General features: G+C 36.9%; 1 protein-coding gene across 4 annotated transcripts in view; it reads left to right on the top strand.

Moving 5' to 3' along the window:
• The window catches only part of AKT3 (AKT serine/threonine kinase 3), a 273,074-nt gene that overhangs the window by 129,596 nt on the left and 127,328 nt on the right, over positions 1–16,150 (top strand). For 2 of the 4 annotated variants that reach the window (XM_065935620.1, XM_065935623.1), the window contains one exon: positions 5,679–5,804. The exons of 1 other annotated variant lie outside the window; for it this stretch is intronic. In XM_065935620.1, coding sequence (XP_065791692.1) covers positions 5,679–5,804 — 126 coding nt within the window. Of the gene's footprint in view, positions 1–5,677; positions 5,805–16,150 lie in introns of those variants that run through there. One more of the 4 variants, XM_065935622.1, reaches the window with a different exon arrangement.

The following is a 16,150-nucleotide window of genomic DNA, read 5'->3' on the forward strand; positions in this document are numbered from 1 at the left end:
ATCTTGGACTTTCCCAGCATCTTTCCCAGCATCATGGACTTTTCCAGTGAGTCGTCCGTTCTCATCAAATGACCAACATAGTAGAACTGGAGCTTCAGCTTCAGCATCAGTCCTTCCAGTGAATATTCAGGGTTGATCTCCCTTAAGATTGACTGGTTTGATCTGCTTGCTGTCTGAGGAACTTTCAGAAGTCTTCTCCAGCACCACAGTTTGAAGGCATCAATCTTTGGTGTTCTGCCTTCTTTACTCTCCAGCTCTCACAACCGTATATGTGACCACTGGGAAGACCATAGCCTTGACTATATGGACCTTTGTCGGCAGAATAATGTCTCTGCTTTTCAACACACGGTCTAGGTTTGTCATCGCTTTCCTTCCAAGAAGCAATCATCTTCTGATTTTATGGCTGCAGTCACTGTCTGCAGTGATTTTGGAGCCCAGCAAGAGGAAATCTGTCACTACTTCCACCTTTTTTTTTTTAATATTTAGTTTTAAGCCAGCTCTTTCACTCTCCTTCACCCTCAAGAGGCTCTTCAGTTCCTCTTTGCTTTCTGCCATTAGAGTGGTATCATCATATCTGAGGTGGTTGTTTCTCTCGCCTATTGTGATTCTGGCTTGTAACTCATCCAGCCCGGCGTTTCTCATGATGTACCCAGAGTATCAGTTAAGCAAACACGGTGACGGTAGTCAGCCCTGTCGTACTCCTTTCTCAGTCTTGAACCAATCAATTGTTCCATACAAGGTTCTAACTCTTGCTTCTTGACCTGCATGCAGGTTTCTCAGGAGAAAGGTAAGATGGTCTGGTATTCCGAGGTAAGAGCTTTGCACTGTGTGTCATGATCAATACAGTCAAAGGGTTTAGCGTAGTTAATGAAATAGATAGATTTTTTTCTGGGGATTAGGGTGTATACATATATTTTGGGTTCACCCTTCAGTCTACTACAGAAGTCAAAATATCAGAAACTTTGTTATAAAATATATTTTGGTATTGGTAACGGCATACTTCAAAATATACAAAGCCTCCAACCAACGAGTATGAATGAATTGGAAACACTCATTAAGGCAGATAGAAAGTTGTGATAGACATCTTGTCCAGGTGTGACTGTGGTGCTTGCTGAAGGTTAATCATGACAGTGCATACACATTTCGAATGTATATTGATGGGTATCTGTTGAACAGTCTCTTCAGAAGACTTGGTACTCAAATGCTGCTGCTTTATTTAACAAGACTTTCTCCCCATTATAACCTTATAAAAGGCTGTCTTTTAAATTAGTTGAAATCTGTGGGCTGTGAATATAAAAGTATGATGCAACTTCATTTTAATACAGGAGGTACAAACTTGGGTGTAAATGCTATGCTTAAAAGATAAGATATGATTAACTTTTGTTGTTGTTTAGTCACCAAGACGTGTCCAACTCTTTTGTAACCCCATGGGTTGTACCCCACCAGGTTCCTTTGTCCATGCAATTTCCCAGGCAAGAATACTGGAGTGGCCTGCCATTTCCTTCTCCAGGGGATCTTCGTGACCCCAGGATTGAGCCCATGTCTCCTGCATTGGCAGGTGGATGCTTTACCACTGAGCCACCAGAGAAACCTTTTATCTCAGTCTGTCTAAAAAAGAATGGTGGCAGAAAGGGTAACTTTATACTAGGAACTTAGCCCCTGTGAAAGCCATGATTTTTTGGCCATATTTTTAGAGCAGACTTAGATGTACCTTATTTGAACTCCCACTGCCTAAGCTGAGTCAGTTAAGGTATTCCATGAGCAGCTGGACAAGATCTGGTTTTCTTGGGAGTCCCAAGGCTGCAGGAGCAATTCTGCTTTGCTATCTGTGTGCACACTGTCTTTGCAAACTGTTGGGGATAGCTGTAACTTTTTAAAATTCTTTTAAGGATTTTAGGAATTCCTAGAATATTCTAGGAATATTATCCTCCTTTTGTACTGGGTCTAGTACGTAGCAATAAGCTTACTTTTTTGTTTTATTGATACCTTATGAGTTTGTGTCCTCTGTAAGGCCCATGTCTTTAGAGCTCTTGGAACTCAAAAATGAATATTTAATTAGGCCCACACATCATGATATTACCTGAGCTTTAGTTAAGAATGTTTATAGGAACCTATAATAAAGGCTTTGCTTTCAGGAAATACTCATAACCCTTCTCCAAATTTTAGTGGGCACCAGAAATATGGTATAATACTGGAATATAAGCTTTATGAGTTAGAGACCATTATTTCTGGTCTGCTACTGTGTTCCTAGCACCTAGGATAATTTCTCAGAAAGCGCATTCATATTATAGATGGAAAATGATAAAATAAAAACTACATTCAGGAGTCTTCATTGAAAGTTTGGGATAAACTGTTAGCTTAGCATGAGAGTACAGTTGTTGGTTAACTGAATCAATTCAAAATTAGTAATAAAATTTTCTGAGAAATACTTAATATTTATCTAATAAAGAAGGGAAATTTTGACTTCAGTTTTTCTTCTGGATAAATGACTATCACACTCATCAAATAATATGTGTCAGGGATGCATAATAGACTTATTTTTAAGAAATTTTTGTTAATCAAAAGCCCTGCTATAAGCCACATAAATATTTTTAATTCATTAAGATTCATTTAACAAGAAAATAAAATTTTTGTGGTGATGTTTTAGGTCTTTCATCTACACATGTAAATTCTTAGTAGTTGATAGGAAATTACTCTTAGAATTGAAAACTTATTTCTTTCAATTATACATTTTTAAAAGAAATGTATTTAGTACTCTTAAAAGGTAAGGAGAAATGTTGTGTAAGAAAAAATGATGTTATCCTGATTTTTTTCTTCTTTAAAACTTACAAAATGGATTTGTTTCATCTTTGGTATAGTTATTAAACTATTATTATTTAACTTATCAAAGTTATAACATTTTGTACCAGTACAAGTTATTGTTTTAAAATAACATTTGAAATATAAATATAACATCACTGATTAGAGAACATCTAATGATTTTAATTTTTATATAGGAATACTTAAATATGAATAGAAAAAACAATAAGTAAAAGTAAGAAAGGATCTGTTTGATTTTTTTATTGAGAACTGTGGGTTTGTCATTCTGATTTTATAAATTTGGCCTGTGTTTATTCACATTAGGGCCATATTTTTAAGTAAGTTAAAGTTATGAGTGGTGTCAGGTTTTCCTTTTCTTTCCCTTAAGTTTTTCTTGTATGCTTATACACTTGTGGGGGAAGATGTTCATATATACACTTATTCATTTAGTAAGTTATTTTTGAGCATCATCAAGTGGCAGGCACTAGATTGGACACTTGGAGTGTATCACTTTAAGAGAAATGAACTGACAGTATTTATTTCCATTGGTTAAAACTGGGTTTTAAAGCAAAGAGTAGGATTTTGGAGAACATATCTGCTGTCATGAGCTGCAGAGCTTCCCACTGCTTACTTTCCTGATAAGATTTGTAGTGGTACTGAATGTGATTGTGGAGTGAATTGTGTCAGTATTTGGAAGATCAGTAGAACTTGGTGGACCAGTGTTTCCTAAATGAACGTTGTGTGCTGTTAGAAAATCATGCAGCATGTAAAAGATTCATTCAGTGTGAAATACAGACCCAGGGATTTTACATAGCAAAGTACAGAAGTTCATTGATAGTGGTTTCAAATTCCACATTGCAGGCAACCTTTTAGAAAATGACTGCTTGTCAAGTGCTGGTGTAGTATCAAAGAAAGACATCCATAACTATCTGAATACTCATCCCTTTTCCAACTACATATCCTGTTTGGCTAGATTTTTTTTTAATATTTCAATCAAAAATATATTACTGTAACAGTTTAGATGTTAGGAACAGATATGAAACTCTGCCTGTCTTCTTTAAAGCCAAACATTAAAGAGATCTGCAAAGATGTAAAGCAATTCAGCTCTTCACCTTGATTTTTTTGTTTTAGAAAATAAAACTGTTGTCATAAAAATATTAATGTTACATGCAATGAGTTTATTTTTTTACTGTTAAAGGAAGTAATAAAAATTTAAATTTTCTCCTTTTCAATTTCTAATACAGTAAATATTATAGTTATAATCTACATACACAAAAATTCATTGGCTATATTTAAGTATTAAAAATATTTAAGGGTGTAAAGAGGTCTGAGGTGAGAATTTGGAGAATTGTCGACCCAGAGGAATGATTCCACCTCTGGAATACATGTCAGGGATGAGATTATGGAAGAACTCATATTTTATACTAAGAGACTGATACTAAACAGTAAGGAGTCAGAATATTTTTTAGCATAAAAGTGATATCATCAAAGCAGTCCATAAGGACATTAGAACTATCTGGAGGTGATAGATATATTATGATGGAAGAGGGGCGAGTAGAATGGGAGAAAACTCACAGTGCATTAGCAGAAGAGCAGATGTAAAGTGTTAGGGCATCTTAGTGAAATGAAGTCGCTCAGTCGTGTCCGACTCTTTGCGACTCCTTGTACTGTAGCCTACCATGCTCCTCTGTCCATGGGATTTTCTGGGCAAGAGTACTGGAGTGGGTTGCCATTTCCTTCTCCAGTGGATCTTCCCAACCCAGAGATCAAACCTGGGTCTGTTGCATTGTAGGCAGACACTTTACCATTTGAGCCACCAGGGAAGATATCTTAGGTTGGCTAAATAAGAGAGACCTGTGAAGTCAGTACTGACTTAGCTACTGATGAGAGGGAACAGTCAAATGTTAGGTTTGAGCTTAGATAACTGATGTCAGGAGAAACTGATTTGAAGGGGAAGCTGAACTGCTTTCAAAGTTTTGTAGTAATGTGATTAAGCACTTGAGATTGAAAAGCCAGATAGAAATATTCGATAGAGAAGAGAAAATTGAGACAAGGGAGCCTTCCAGCTCTTATAGTATCATGGAGTGCCTCTGTTGCTTAAAATTTAAAAAAAAGAGTGAAGTAAGAAAATGGTGATCTTGATGCTAAAAATTTATATTTTGGTAGCTAGTTGATAGCTTGTATCAAAATCTGACGGAATATACATTTATTGACTATTGTGTGCTTGGCACTAACTATGTGTTCTTAGTTCTTACATTTATGTGTATGAATGTGTGTGTGGTTTTTAAGCTCTGTTAACCCATGTTCTTTCCTTGACTTGTTTACAGCATTTGTGCAGTTATTTTCCTTTTAATAATAGAATGTTGTTTAAACAAGTTATGCTCAAGATTTAACAATGAAAATAGACTTTTTCCCTTTCTTTTTAAAAAAATGACACAGTTAGTTGTGGTACATGGAAGAGAAATATCTATTTCATGTCCCTCTTATGATAAGTGTTTTTCATCGAAATTCCTTGATACTGTGTGTATGATTTATTTACCAAGGCTTTTTAAGATGACTGAAAATATGCTCTAACAACCATCTGATATGAAAAACTGAACAAAATGTGTGCTCAGTTGAATGATTCTCTGAAGAAATAATGGTGCAAATGAATTATCAAAGTGTGAAATCATTAGTAACAAAACATGTTTGGGTTTTTATTGAAACTTAATTGCAGGCTTATGTATTTCCTTTTGTAAGCTAAGTTAAAAGAAAATTGCCTATCTAAATTTTTGGAGGCCAGTGTTGTAGGACATATATTGTACCATAATTTATTTTTTCACATAAAAGCTGCTGTTCATTTTTCCCCCAGCATTAACATCCATGCTTTCCTCATGTAGGAGAATATATAAAAAACTGGAGGCCAAGATATTTCCTTTTGAAGACAGATGGCTCATTCATAGGATATAAAGAGAAACCCCAAGATGTGGATTTACCTTATCCCCTCAACAACTTTTCAGTAGCAAGTAAGTTAATTACAATTGTTGATTCACCTTGTATTTATTTATTTGTATGTCTGTATGTGTCAGATACTTTGAGATATGTGGAAAGCCTATGAAAAAGTTTAGGTTTGTTCTTAATTGAAGATAAGTTTTCAGTTTATATAGAATTTCAGTTCCTTAGCATTGGAACTGAAAGGTTCCATGGATTATTATAAAGTGTGGTCTTATAAAATCCAAAATAGTGTAATTTTTTCATAGTTAGAACTTTGTCATAAAAACCATTCCCCAGGTACATACCTCAAGTTTTTCTTTAAAGTGTACTTTGAACTTGACTGCTGGATTGAACTTGGTTGTAAGATGTTGCAGTTCTTAGTGCACCTCTAATCGAAGTTTCCTGTCATAATCTTAACCCTTTTGATTGATCGTATGATAAGAAACAAGTGATTTACTTTAAACATTATTTTCTGAGAGATTTTGTTTGTGGTAAATTTTTCTTCTTTACAAATATCTAACACTATTTCTTCCTTACAAGTTTCTAAATAAGTTTGTAATTTAAACTTATTTAGGAATTATATATTTTCTTGAAAATAGCCAAAAATAAACTGAAAGATGATGATGATGATAATGGTGATTATAATTGTTATAACCAGGCTTTCAGATTGTTCAGATTGCTGATTAATCAATGAAAGGGTTTTTTTGTGTTAATTCAGGAGTAAAGCATTTTAAAGCATAATGTTAAGTTAAATAAACTTGCATAAGAGATAAAATTTGTACCATTGTGATAAAATCTTTAACTAGACACACCATTCTTAATTTTTATTTTGATTGTATGCAGTTATCTATTAGTCATGATTTGGAAAGATATGAGGGAAAATTGAAGCAAAAATCAATTAAAAAATATAGCAGCATCAGAAAATCCACACTGATAAAAATCCTCGAATGTTATACACGTGATTTTATCATTATATAGCACCCCAGTCTCTCTTTTTTTTTGAATACTTCCTTTCAGTTTTTTAAACAATAAGATAGGACAATAAACCAAAAAGTTTGTGAAATCATTTTAACTAAAAAAAACCCTCTTGTTTATGTAAGTGGATTTTTCCATAGGGAATTTCATTTTTTAAAAAGTAAGGATACTGTTTTTTTGTGTATTAAGAAAATAATTTTTTCTCCACCAAAATGGCTCATTAGATCCTTATGGCTTTCTCTCAGTAGAAAATTATTTTAAAAATCCTGTTGTCAATTGCAATAATATCTTATATTTTGTGTTGACTTATGAATACATTTTCTTTCTAAAGACATTTTGGGCAAGAGTTTGCTTTAAAATGATAGAAATTGTCTTTTAAAACATTAGCAGTGTACATTATCATATCTGACCTAAAGCCAGTGTGGTTTCATAGTTTGTCTATTTTACTAGCAAATGCTATTATTGGTTTGTCTGAAATAATTTATAAAGTACAGAACTCCTGTATCTGCTGATCAAAATGCAGCATTTTTTGACCTTATGAAATTTCACACCCCAACAAGTTTTAAAGACATACTGTATGTCACAGTCTGCCAACATCTGCTCCAACACTTCCACTGGCAGAGGCTGAAATAAATGCTGCACTCTCGAGGAGAGAACCTATTTTGTGACTGACAGTCAGCTTATCCATGAAATCAATATTAGTTGGCATCTGTAGTCTTTACTTGAATAATCAACTAGTTGTGGATAGTTAAATTAATAAGAGAAGTTATAGACCAGCTCCTTAATTTTGGGAAACGTGTTAATAACATGGATCTTAAAACAAACTGTTTAAAACTGATTGTTTTTAACGCCTGACTTATTATAGTCATAAGTTTGCAATAATTTGCTTTTGTCAAAGTCGCGTCTGACTCTTTGCGACCCCATGAACTATACAGTCCCTGAAATTCTCCAGGCCAGAATACTGGAGTGGGTAGCCTTTCCCTTTTCCAGGGGATCTTCCCAACCCAGGGATCAAACCCAGGTCTCCTGCACTGCAGGCAGATTCTTTAGCAGCTGAACCACAAGGGAAGACCGTGAATACTGGAGTGAGTAGCTTGTCTCTTTTCCTGCGGATCTTTGCGACCCAGGAATCTAACTGGGGTCTCCTGCATTGCAGGCGGATTCTTTACCAACTGAGCTATGAGGGAAGCCCCCTTACAATAATTGCCTGAGATGACAGTGTGTAGTGAAAAGGGCCCTAGTTGAAGAAATAGTTCAAATTTAAGCTCTACCAAAAACCATGAGTCTGACCTTGGGCAGGTCGTTCTCACACTCTCTGGTTTTCAGTCCCTTTTATCAGCATGGTGAGGACACCTGAATGAGTTTGTAAGGCCCCTCTTGTCTCTAGCTTTCTGTGATTCTGTGAGGGAAGTTTGAGCAGGCCATTGAAGAGTGAGTGGGAATGAAATTATTATAAAATAGAGGACAAGAATATTTTAGGCAGAGGGTAACAAGGAATGTTTTCGTGAGGTTTTAAGAGAAGGAACAGGAAGAGCCAGAGAGGGTTACTCTACCAGTAGTCCCCCACTGGTTCCAGCTGTCTTCAACCTGTGAGGGAGAGGAGCTAGGAATACAAGGTCGGCATACTCAGGTGTGTCGGGGGATGTCATATATACACAGGTGTTCCATCCGTAGCTACAGAGTGTCACCTGATTTTCCTGATAATTAAAATGTGATACTTCAAGATGAATCTTGGTGAGTTTTAATGAAACTTTACCAAAATAGGCTTTTTATTTGTATGAAAATAATAAAGTAAGAGAACTAGATGGGACTTAGTACTGATCTTTCCACTCTTCATTAAGTTTCAGATTCCTTTTCTTCTAGTTTAAAATTTCCCCAAAGATAAGTCTTTATACTAGTTGTTTCTACTTTTCAGTCCACCGCAGTCTTAACTTTTTTATTTGCTTGATGAAACCACTTTTAGTAAGTTCTCCAGTGACCCCTTAATTGCTCAGACTAGGAGACATTTTTTTTTAGTTCTTTTCCTGGATTTACATCTGGGGGGCATTCTATAGTTTTGATTACTACTTCTTTCTTGGGATGATCTCTCTCATTGTTTTCTAAGATGCTTTTCTTTCCTGGTTTTCTTGGTTGACCTATTGCATGCATTTGGGTATCTAACTGGGCTCTGGCCAAGGACTATTCTCACGTTGTACTCTCTTCCTGGATGGTCACATTCACATTAAGGTTTCAGTTACTCCTAGTATACAGCTTGCTCTCACATTTACATATCTTCAGGGCAGGCCTCTTTTCTGAGCATTAGATTGCTATCTTTACTATATTCAACTGACTACTGGACATCTCTACCTAGATATTTTTGGAGGCAACATATCTTAAGCTGAACTGAAGCTAAGTTGATTAACTTTTCCCCCTGTATTCACCACCTCAGTTCTGTCTTGAGCAGAAACCTGGATCTATTTCATGCCTTTTTTCCCCTCGTATCTTCACCTTACTCCCAATTTATTTCTAGCCTTTGCCATCTTGCTTCTTATTTCTTGAAATTATTTCCTTCTCTCTAATCTCTAGAATAGGCCCTCAACATCTCTGCTATAGATTTTTAACTATAGATCTCTGCCTGTAGTTTCTACCACTCATATTCTTCCTTCCCATGAGTGTCAAAGTGATCTTTCTAAAATTAAGTCCTAACTATGCTGCTAACCTGTGAAAACCCAGCCCTAGATCTTCATTTTATCCTGCTGGATAAAGTTCAGATTCCTTAATATATCACGCAACGATCTCAGGCTGGCCTCTGCTCTCAGCTCTTTCCTCATCTCTCTTCTGCTGTCCATCTACACTTTGGCAGTACTGAACTGTTTGTAATTTCCTGTATAAACTATGTAGCATTTCTACTCTGAGCCTTTATGCTGTTCCCTCTGTCTGCTATTTGCTGGAATAATTTTTTTTTTCGTCCTTTAAGACTATTCAGATTTAAATCCTCAGCCTCATTCCTTGCTGAATCCTTCCTCTCTGTTCTTCACAGAGCTGTTATCTTTTGTTGTTAATCACGTTGCTTGGTTGTCTTGTTCATGTGTATGTCTCATCCAGTAAACTGTGAGTCATTTCAGGGGAAAGAGGTTAGTATTATAAGATCTTTATATCTCACATATCTTAGTGCCTACATCCTAGGCACTAATAGCAGGTTTTGAATGCATTTCTGAAAATATCTAGTCCAGGTTTTTCCTTTTGTAGATGAGAAAAATGAAGCCTTTGAAAATCCAGTGATTTTTTTAAAAAATTAATTAATTTGTTTTAATTGGAGGCTAATTACTTTACAATATTGTAGTGGTTTTTGCCAAACATCGACATGAATCAGCCACGGGTGTACATATGTTCCCCATCCAGAACACCCCTCCCACCTCCCTCCCCATCCCATCCCCCAGGGTCATCCCAGTGCACCTGCCCTGAGCACCCTGTCTCATGCATCGAACCTGGACCGACGATCCACTTCACATATGATAATATACATGTTTCAACACTACCCTCTCAAATCATCCCATCCTCGCCTTCTTCCACAGAGTCCAAAAGACTGTTCTTCACATCTGTGTCTCTTTTGCTGTGCTGTCTCGCATATAGGGTCATTGTTACCATCTTTCTAAATTCCATATATATGCGATAGTATACTGTATTGGTGTTTTTCTTTCTGACTTACTTCACTCTGTATAATAGGCTCCAGTTTCATCCACCTCATTAGAACTGATTCAAATGTATTCTTTTTAATGGCTGAGAAATATTCCATTCTGTATATGTACCACAGCTTTCTTATCCATTCGTCTGCCGATGGACATCTAGGTTGCTTCCACGTCTTGGTTATTATAAACAGTGCTGTGATGAACATTGGGGTACGCGTGTCTCTTTCACCGGTTTCCTCGGTTTGTATGCCCAGCAGTGGGATTGCTGGGTTGTATGGCAGTTCTATTTTCGTTTTTTTAAGGAATCTCCACCCTGTTCTCCATAGTGGCTGTACTAGTTTGCATTCTCCCCAACAGTGTAAGAGGGTTCCTTTTTCTCCTCACCCTCTCCAGCATTTATTGCTTGTAGACTTTTTGATAGCAGCCATTCTGACTGGCATGAGATGATACCTCACTCTGGTTCTGATTTGCATTTCTCTGATAATGAGTGATATTGAGCATCTTCTCATGTGTTTGTTAGCCATCTGTATATCTTCTTTGGAGAAATGTCTATTTAATTCTTTGGCCCATTTTTTGATTTGGTCTTTTATTTTTCTGGAATTGAGCTGCATGAGCTGCTTGTATATTTTTGAGATTAATTCTATTTTGGCATTAATTCTATGTCAGTTGCTTTGTTTGCTATTATTTTCTCCCATTCTGAAGGCTGTTTTTTCACCTTGCTTATAGTTTCCTTTGTTGTGCAAAAACTTTTAAGTTTAACTGGGTCCCATTTGTTTATTTTTGCTTTTATTTCCATTACTCGGAGGTGGGTCATAGAAGATCCTGCTGTGATTTCTGTCAGAGAGTTTTGCCTATGTTTTCCTCTAGGAGTTTTATAGTTTCTGGTCTTATGTTTATATCTTTAATCCACTTTGAGTTTATTTTTGTATATGGTGTTAGAAAGTGTTCTAGTTTCATTCTTTTACAAGTGGTGGACCAGTTTTCCCAGCACCACTTTTTAAAGAGATTGTCTTTTCTCCATTGTATATTCTTGCTTCCTTTGTCAAAGATAAGGTGTCCATAGTGAAGTCTCTCAGTCGTGTCCGACTCTTTGCGACCCTGTGGACTGTAGCCCACCAGGCTTCTCCGTCCATGAGATTCTCCAGGCAAGAATACTGGAGTGGGTTGCCAGTTCCTTTTCCAGGGTATCTTCCCGACCCAGGGATCGAACCCAGGTCTCCCGCATTGCAGGCAGATGCTTTAACCTCTGAGCCACCAGGGCAGCCCATAGGTTCGTGGATTTATCTCTGGACTTTCTAGAAAATTCAGGGATCTTTTTAAGGTTGCTTTGCTAGGTAGTGGTAGCTAAGTGTGCCAGTTGCTCAGTTGTGTCTGACTCTTTGTGACCCCATGGACTGCAGCCGGCCAGACTCTGTCCATGGGATTCTCTAGGCAAGAATACGGGAGTGGATTGCCATTCCCTTTCCCAGGTTAAGTATCAAGATTAAAATTCATATTTCTCTACTGTCACTGAAGTGTTGGCTCCCATTCCGTGCTCCCCCGGTTCAGTTCAGTCGCTCAGTCGTGTCCGACTCTTTGCAACCCATGGACTGCAGCACACCAGGCTTCCCTGCCCATGGGTTGTTCCCCCAACCCCTCCTCCATTCCCCACCTCCGTTCTGTGACATTTTCCCTATCTAGAGCTTTGAGATCTGATTTTGGGTCAGAATTCCAACTTTTAAATTGCTAGATATCCTTTGGCATACATAATGTAAGTTCTCCAATGCCTATAAAATGTGGATAACAATATTTGACCTTTATCCTTTTTTGGGTGGATCAAATATGAATTATATTGGAAATGGCCTTCTAAATATAATACTATAGAAATGAAAGTAAAATTATATTTTTTCCAAGAAAGTTGTATCTCCGCTCAGAAATATGGTTAGGTAAATTGCTTACTATCAGCACTCAAAACACTAAGATCATGGCACCTGGTCCCATCACTTCATGGCAAACAGAAAGGGAAAAAGTGGAAGCAGTAACAGATTTTATTTTTGGAGGCTCCAAAATCAAATCATTGCATACAGTGACTGCAGCCATGAAATTAAAAAACACTTGCTCCTTGGAAGGAAAGCTATAACAAACCTAGACAGCATATTCAAAAGCAGAGACATCACTTTGCCAACAAAGATCCATATAGTCAAAGCTATTTTTCCAGCAGTCATGTACAGATGTGAGAGCTGGATCATAAAGAATGCTGAGTGCCGAAGAACTGATGCTTTCAAATTGTGGTGTTGGAGAAGACTCTGAGAGTCCTTGGATAGCAAGGAGATCAAACCAGTCAATCCTAAAAGAAATCAACCCTCAGTATTCACTGGAAGGACTGTTGCTGAAGCTCCAATACTTTTGTCATCTGATGCAATGAGCCAACTCATTGGAAAAGACCCTGATTCTGGGGAGGATTGAAAGCAAAAGGAGGAGGGGCAGCAGTGGATGAGGTGGATACATAGCGTCACTGATTCAGTGGGCCTGAATCTGAGCAAACTCCGCGAGATAGTGGAGGACAGGGAAGCCTGGCGTGCTGCAGTTCATGGAGTTGCAAAGAGTCAGACATGACTTAGCAACTGAACAACAGCAGCAAATTTTTTTTTCACTTATTTTTATTAGTTGGAGGCTAATTACTTTACAATATTGTGGTGGTTTTTGCCATACATTGACATAAATCAGCCATGGATTTACATGTGTTCTCCATCCTGAACCCTCCTCCCACCTCCCTCCCCTAGCAAATTATTAATTATAGATTGAAATTTACCTTTGCATAGGAAACATTTCATTTTGACTGAAAAATAATATAGGATACATACAAGATTTGTTGCAAAGCTCTTTTCAAAGGTACATTGAGCATAATAGCTTGTCTACCCAGGTAGTAGTGATGATTCCTGACATGTTGACAGTTAATTAGCTCAACTCAAAAGTGGATGCAGTTGATCAATGGAGAGCTTGAACATTGCCCATGTCTTGAGACTGATCATACTTTTGACTTAGTCCTTCCTTCTCACTGTGGTGGTAAGGGGAAAGTGCCAGCCTATGTCCCCAGGAGCACCTGCTAGAATTCTGCCTTATTCTGTGATGCAAATACTGGCCCACTTTGACAATATTCCTTTCCTCTCTGAAACCTTTCTTCTGTCTATCTTAAAAAAAGAAATTGGTCGGCGTTTCTTAGGCCAATTTTAGAAGTGCAATGGCCTGTTTACTCACTAACCTATTATTTGAAAGAAAGTAAGGGAGTTATGGGACTTAAATGTACCAAAAACCATTTTTACCTCTGAATAATATTAGACTCTGAGATTTTAAATAAATGTGTAGAAAAATCAGTTGATTCCTACTAATGCTTTCATTGTATTTGTTCATGGGGATAAAGAAATAGCTTATGACTTGATTCTTAGTCTTATATGTGATAAAAAATAGTCTGTAAAAAACAACTCTGTAAATCTAGAATAACCATAATATATAAATACACAAGGATTATGGGAGATCAGAAAATTAATGCTGTGGAAGTTGAGGGAATAGATAAAAGTAAGGTAGGATGACTAGAAAAGAATTTATGCATAAGGCAAGGTTAACATAAGCCTAGAAGGACAGGTGATATTTAGGTTTTCAGAAGGAAGAAGACTTTCTCAGTGAGGTTAACAACATAAGCAAAAATGAAGTCCGGAATTAAAGAGTAGCTTGTTTGTAAACATTGTAAATAATATGGATAGAAAATTTTTGTTGAGGGAAAAAACTCTTAAGGTTGGATAAACTATAATCAGACTGTGAAAGATCTTGAATACTAGTTTGATTTTTTTTTAATGGAAACCCACTGAGAAACATTGGAGACTTTTGATCATTAGGTATCCAAATCAGTATTGATTTAAAAAGAACCTATCCAGTTTTAGTTCTCTTCCTCTTCCTGCCATAAGTCAGCCAGTCAGCAAGGTACTGCCATATTTTCCCTACTTTTCAGTCTTACTGCTGTCTTCCTCATTTAGTTGGATTATTATGATCGTCTCTTAATAATTATCTCTCGCCTTCAAGTATTCTCTGTAGTATTTGGAAGCAATACATAGGATCTTCAAAAAGAATCTTCCTTAGCAGATGACATTTTGCTCAGGGAAATCTTAAGTTTTCTTCATTTTCACAAGAGGAAGATGAATTTTTTTCTTATTTATGTTTATACATGTATATGTAAGTATTCCTTTTTTTCTTCTGTTACTCCTCAATGTTCCATATGTTTTTTGGACACAGATTAGTAGATTTTATTAAGTTCATCTGGATGTGAAATTCCTAATCCTGTTTTTGTTTTGAGTGATTTTTAGACTATTTTATGCACTTGATCATTGGAAGACTTGTATTCTCTAATTGTGTTCAGGTTTTTAGGAAAATAGAAAGTTATATCTGGTACTTGGATTATCTGTCTCACTATGAGGAATGCCTTGAAAGAAAGTGAAAGTCGCTCAGTCGTGTCCAGCTCTTTGGGACTCCATGGACTATATAGTCCATGACAATTCTCCAGACCAGAATACTGGACTTGGTATCCATTTCCTTCTTCAGGGGATCTTCCCAACGCAGGGATTGAACCCAGGTCTCTTGTATTGCAGGTGGATTCTTTACTGTCTGAGCCACCAGGGAAGCCCAGGAATGCTGGCGTATATAGCCCATCCCTTCTCCAACACATCTTCCTGACCCAGGAATTGAACCAGGGTCTCCTGCACTGCAGGCGGATTCTTTCCCAGCTGAGCTACCAGGGAAACCTGGTACGCGTTACTTAAATGAATGACTATAAATTTAATCGAAATTTCTTCCTATCCTTCATTTTTATAGATGATACTATATTCATATATTTACAAACTTTAACCCATAAAACCAAGTTTAGAATTGGGAATGTCAAGAACCTTTTTAAAAAATCACTTTAAAAGGAGATAGTTTTTAGACAATTTTGAAGAATAATAATGCCATATTTAGTCACATATTTCCTCCTCCTCATTGAAATCACACTTCAATCTGATTTAAAAAATTTTCCCACAGAATTTCTACTCTTTCGTTCTTTTTTCTACATTGTACAACAAATGTGCACAAAAGAAAATGTGTGATTCCATTTTAATGGATATGACTATGGCAGTTTAGAATGTCAAACCCAGCTCCTACATATGAGAACTGTATCACTGAAACATTTCATCAGTTATATGTCCTCTATAAATGTAAATGTATGTGTGTATCATTTGAGCTTCCTGTTAAATAATCTCATGATTTTATTACTTGCTTCATTATAATACTGCAGGTGAACTGCTCAGATTTTGCTTAGAGCATGTATTTTTCCTGGTAGCAGCTCTCATGATTTCTCACTCCTCTTTTCTGATTTACTCTAGAGCTAATCTGGGGCTTCTCTGGTGGCTCAGAGGGTAAAGTGTCTGCCTGCGATGTGGGAGACCCAGATTCAGTCCCTGGGTTGGGAAGATCCTCTGGAGAAGGAAATGGCAACCCACTCCAGTATTCTTGCCTGGAGAATCCCATGGATGGAGGAACCTGGTGGGGGTCACAGAGAGTCAGACACGACTGAACGACTTCACTCTGAGAGCTAATCTGTTGAGTTGTGGTCTTTACCTTCTCAGTTTCAGTCATCAGACTGTAATTTAGTGTGGAGTCTTATGTAGAATGGAGGGAAGTAATAAACTTCCAGAGCATAATCACTGTGTATATTCACTTAAAAAATTTCC

Source organism: Muntiacus reevesi, chromosome 5, assembly GCF_963930625.1.
Source record: "Muntiacus reevesi chromosome 5, mMunRee1.1, whole genome shotgun sequence".
Classification (NCBI taxonomy): Eukaryota; Metazoa; Chordata; class Mammalia; order Artiodactyla; family Cervidae; genus Muntiacus; species Muntiacus reevesi.